The sequence below is a fragment of the Rhineura floridana genome, chromosome 11 (assembly GCF_030035675.1).
Source record: "Rhineura floridana isolate rRhiFlo1 chromosome 11, rRhiFlo1.hap2, whole genome shotgun sequence".
Taxonomy (NCBI): Eukaryota; Metazoa; Chordata; class Lepidosauria; order Squamata; family Rhineuridae; genus Rhineura; species Rhineura floridana.
Window position 1 is genome coordinate 12,783,881 of NC_084490.1, and position 5,529 is coordinate 12,789,409.

Below are 5,529 nucleotides of genomic sequence, written 5' to 3' on the forward strand. Positions count from 1 at the left end.
CAAGCACACTGGGGGCCTGGGGAGATCCTATTTTCATAACTCTCCTCTACCACTTGACAAATAAGCTCTCTTAAACATAGTGGTTTTTAAAAAGCAGATATTTGGCTTTGTGCTGCACTCTGGAGACAATATCCCACTGAGGCTTCTTCCTATGGTGTCATAATAGCAACCTTCTCCTTGGGGTGACATCTTCAGAGCTTGAGGGAATCTGAAGCTTAGAGCTGGGTAGATATGTCTGTGGAGCAGGTGAGCCTTCTATGTCTTGTTTCCTTTCAAAGATCTCCCTTTTTAAGTTGCTGTTCAGCTCCTCAGCTTTCTTCAAATGGTTTGAAAGACATGGATGCTTAGGCATGATTAAAGTAGTGATTTGGAAGGAGGGACTTTATGATTGTTATAATTTAATATTAATAAAACTGTACTAGGGGCTGTTGTATATAGATTAAAAAAACAAGTCTGCACTCACAGACTTACAATCTAAATTAAAATATAACATAAAGGGGGAAGGGTCTTGTGGGGACAATACTGCATTTGAGGATAGAGGACTGGATAATCCTTTGGCATCTGTCTCTTCAGTCATTTTGGAAGTCCTAAAATGACTATGATACCAAGTTCCTTCTCCCCCCGCTGATGAATTTCACCTAAAAGAACCTGGTCTCAGGGTGTGGTCTGAAGGTACATAACGTAGTCACTTTGCTGAAGCTAAGCAGGTTTGGCTCTAGTCAGGGTCTGCATGGAATGCCACCTTGAGTTGCATGATGGAAGAATAGAAAGGTGAGATATACATGTAATCAATCAATAATATGTGGTAGAAGAAATGCCAAAGGGTTCAACCTCCTGTGCCAGATCGAGAAATTTGTAACCATTCTTCGAACTGTCTAAAAGGGGCCCATCAAGGAGACACAGAACAGCCATTTGAGCAGTCATTGAAAGAAGCATTTGGAGGAGTTTAAAAAAATTAGGATGCCCTTTAGGATAAATGGAGGGAAAACCTTCCTAATTGCAAGAAAGGCGGGACTGTGAAAGTTTAAGATCAAGAGAAAGAGGAATTTCTACCCAGATGAAGGCAGCTACTGTTTTAAGATATGGTCAGTGTTTTCCTGTATTCTGGACTTGGCATCCTTGCTAGTTTCATCTGCACTCTCTGCACATCAGCCACCTCCTTTTGGATTGCACAATATTTGGATTAATAGCTGAAGGATGGAGGATGCCCTAGGATATGGTGAGGGGCGTGACTTCCAAGAGCTTCATATAAACTGAGTTTTTTCAAAGAAAGATTTAAATGTGGTACATAAAGAGTTATTTCATAATTCATTTAGAAAAGTGTGTGGGAGGGGAAAGCTAACTTAGTGTGCTATTATTTGATACCTTTCACTCCTGTGTCTGGCTGGTGCAGTCAATGAACAACTACTGCCTTGAAACATTTCATCTGGAGATCTGTCTCTAAATCCAAGAAATGTAACTGCAATGACTATATTTCTCCTCTTCCTTTTCCTGTACCATAAACTACTATATTCTATTTCCAGTGTTTAGAGTGCTGATGCTTATATAGCCAAAACGACACCACCCATGCCCAAAATGGAGGTATCAGCAAGCTTGGTTTGCAGAAGTACAAAATGAGTTTTTAAAAATTTATTTGAGGTTGCCGGGGGGAATCTCCAAACACAGAGCAATCGAGCATGCTCAGGGGCTACAGAATGCTAACTGACTGTTGGGGGGAATGGAAAAGGGGAAAGGATGATGTAGAGTGGCTGACATCCTGAACAACAGCACTCCACACTGCAATATGTTATTGAAGGTACCACTTGTTCTGTTTCTTGCGGGCAAACATCTGGGATCCAGACATCTGGAAATTCCAAAGGACTGAAATGGGAGGAGAATTTCAGATTGTGATGTCTGGTTATTTTCATTCTCCTAGCAGTAGGTGATTTAAAGAAAGCTGATCTTGGTTGTATTAAACCAGCCTTCCCAATCTGGTGACCCCTGGATGCTTTGGACCAGCCTTTCCCAACCTTTGGGTGCCCAGATGTTGCTGGACTACAATTCCTATCAGCCCCAACCAGCAACATCTGGAGACCCAAAGGCTGGGAAAGGCTGCTTTGGACTACAACTCCCATCCACCCCAGCCTGCATGACTAATGGTCAGGGATGATGGGAGCTGTTCTCTAACAATATCTGGAGGGCGAAAGATTGGGAAAGGCTGATTGAAACTATAACAGGTGGTCCTTTGAGCATCTGCCTTTTCCCTCCCATCTGTTTTCCATCACTATTGCCCCACTTCATTCTTTCTTTCTCCAGTGAACTCTGTTCCTGGTGATGATAATGCCTTACATTGTGTGTTCTGCATACAGTTACATGAACAGTATAACAAATAAATGCCAGCAGACAGAATCACACAGCAGAGCACATAGATGTCTTATTTTCACATACATACAGCATTAGCAGGACATGCAAAGGCCAGGATGGAACAGCCAGGCAGGGAAGGGATTATTTTCACTGTTCTGTTCCTTCATTGTTACTCTGGTTTGCCCTGACTTCCATCCTACTCATCCTGAAATCTGATTCAACTAGGAGAATTTCTAAATATGAATTCTGGGTTTCAAGTATGTGAAATTGGCTATAGCTTTCACTTCCTTCCATTAATTTGCTTCATTTCCCCACTCTATGTTACTGATGAAACCCTGCATTGATTTTTTTCCCTTTGTGGCATGTTTTTGGCACACCCGTGCTGGCCTACAAATTGATAAAATACTACAAAAAAGAATTTTGTTTAATATATTTTAAAGTCTGTTTTTATGGTGTTTTAAAGTGTTTTTATTGCTTTTGTTTGCTGCCCTGGACTCGTACTGGGAGGAAGGGCAGGATATAAATCAAATAAATAAATAAATAGACTTCCACCCCATTCCTTGGAACAACATGCCTCTGACCCCAAAGCTCCTCCAGTTGTACGTCTGGCTGCTCAGCCAGTTCAGCTGATTTTAAAATCCCACTTGTGTAACCTTCTACTGGGAACTACAGTTCCCAGGATTCCTGGGAGGGATGCCATACACTGTAAATGTGTGCTAAATGCAGGGGTGTAGTCACTCAGGGTCACGGGGGGGTCATAGACCCCTTATTTTTTTGGGAGCAGGATCCCAACCAGATCCCTATGTATGAGCCAGTCATCATGGAAAGGGAGCGTGTTAGCCATTGAGAAGAATCCTTGCATGCTGATTGGAGGCAATCAGAGTGAAAGGAGGCAAGTCAGCCACTGAGAAGACTCTTCTCAGGAGCTAACACACAGCCTCCCTGAAGATTGGCTTTTAGGGATTTCTGCTGTACTAGAGTGTGGACTCAGAGAAAACACAAAGAGCAACGGAGATGAGGGAAAGGGGACATGGCTGTGAGAAGAAGTGGCTGTGACTATCATGAAGGGGTCCTGTACTTTTGAATTTGCCACTACACTACTGGTTAAATGTGCTTTCAGTGTATGGTGTGGATGCAGTGTCGTTATTGTCAGAGCCCTCTTCTGATTCCCCAACCCCCAATTCTAGATGTAAGCAGGGAAGATGATATTATTGGCCCTGATCTTGTGCCTTTTAACAACAGCTTGACATGCAGAAGTTAGACAGGTAAAGCTTTTTTTGACCTGAGGTTCTTCCAGGTAGAAGCGTAATATTAAAAAAGCATCATTCAGATATTGTAGATGGGTTATGGTCAACAGGCTTTTCATTGTTGTTTTCTTTCCACAGAAAGGGTAAATTCAGATTAATTACTACAAATGTATGGTGTGTAGTTACTAAATTAATACAAGGTTTAGTAATCTTGGTATAGGATTGAAGAATTACTAGTTTGTTTTTCAGCATTCAGTTATGTTGATGCAGTTGAATTTGAGAAGTTCTGCCTGTGGCCTGGCAAAGATTCACTCATAAACACAACTCACTATTTAAAGCAGTGGCCATAAAGCAATGGTGAAATAATCCAGAAGCATCCAGTAACCTGTTCTTCAAAATGATTCTTTGCTTCTACAGGAACGACAAATCGATCTCACCAACATCACCGGCCACAAAGTGACTGAGTTTGTCCTCCTGGGCTTCCCTTCTTTATCACCGGCATTGCGCTTGCTCCTCTGCTCCATTCTCTCAACTGGCTATGTCTTCACAATACTGGGGAACCTGTGCATCATCTGGGCAGTGCTCAGAGACACCCATTTGTCCCGCCTCCCCATGTACATCCTGCTGGGCAACTTCTCCGGGCTGGAGATGTGCTACGTCACCTCTACAGTACCTCGGATGCTCATTGATGTGGCCTCCCCGCCAGGGGTCATCTCTTTCCGTGACTGCTTCTTGCAGTTCTATTTCTTCTTCTCCATGGGGGCAACTGAGTGCTTTTGCCTCTCCAGCATGGCCTTAGACCGGTACTTGGCCATCTGCCACCCACTTCGCTATCCAATGCTCATGTCCCCCCAATTTTGCTGCACCTTATCGGCTTGCTGCTGGGTCTCTGGTTTCTTGTGGTATCTCGTGCCCATCATTCTCATTTCCCAGCTCCCATTTTGTGGCCCCAACATCCTGGATCACTTTATATGTGACCCAGGCCCTCTTCTAGCTGCTTCCTGCAGCCCAGCACCCCTCACACAGATCACCTGCTATGTCCTCAGTTCCCTCCTCGCTTTTGCTACCTTCTTCTTCATTGTGACCTCCTATGGCACAGTTCTGCAGACGGTCCTAAAGCTCCCCTCTGCTGCAGGTCGTCGCAAAGCGTTTTCCACTTGCACCTCCCACCTGGCCGTGGTCAGCTTGTTTTATGGCTCCGTCATGGTCACCTATGTCAACCCAGGATCTTCTGGTGGGAGTAATAAGGTGGTGACTGCCTTCTACTCCATGGTGACCCCTCTTCTCAACCCACTCATCTACAGCTTGCGAAACAAAGAGATGATAGCGGCACTAAAGAGGACATTGATTCAAGGATGTTGAGAGCCTCCAGTGCAAATCTTAGTGGGTGATCATGGGCAAGTCATTCTCCCCCTGCCTAACCTACCTCACAGGGTTCTTATGAGGTTCAAATGCTGCCTTGAGCTCCTTGAGAGAAGGTTGGAGTACAAATGTAACAGCACACAGACAGGTGGATGAGGGATTCTGAAGAGAAACACAGGGCCTGGTCTTTGCTACAGCTATTGTCAGCCAATATTAGTGGCTATCTGAACATAAACCACGTGCAGAGCTTTTTCGATTAAGCAGTTTCTAAATCTTCTAAATAAATTAATAAACAGTTTTTGGTGCTGGTTTTTAACAATTCTCTTTTAATTGTGTCTTAGTGATATTTTTGCTTTTCAGTGTACAAGAGTGTCGTTGTGGATTTTAAATTCTTGATTTTGAATGTGTTACAATTGTTTTTGTGTTCTGCTGTCTCGTGAAGACACTTATCCTAAAAGTCAGGGAAGATGGTTGTAAATCTTTTAATAAACAAACAAAACATTGTGTGTAGAGTATTTTTGCCATTTTTGTTCAATTTCTACCCTTCCTGTTCAAGCCCAAGAACAAACTGTATTTA

The 5,529-nt window shown here is 43.3% G+C and overlaps 1 protein-coding gene across 1 annotated transcript; it reads left to right on the plus strand.

Annotated features, from left to right (window-relative positions):
• The first annotated feature begins 231 nt into the window (after nt 1–231).
• LOC133367421 (olfactory receptor 11H6-like) lies at nt 232–4,952 on the plus strand. The gene is made up of 2 exons (XM_061591525.1): nt 232–246; nt 4,008–4,952. Exons 1-2 carry the CDS (start codon nt 232–234, stop codon nt 4,950–4,952), a joined length of 960 nt encoding a protein of 319 aa, XP_061447509.1.
• Nucleotides 4,953–5,529: the final 577 nt, after the last annotated feature.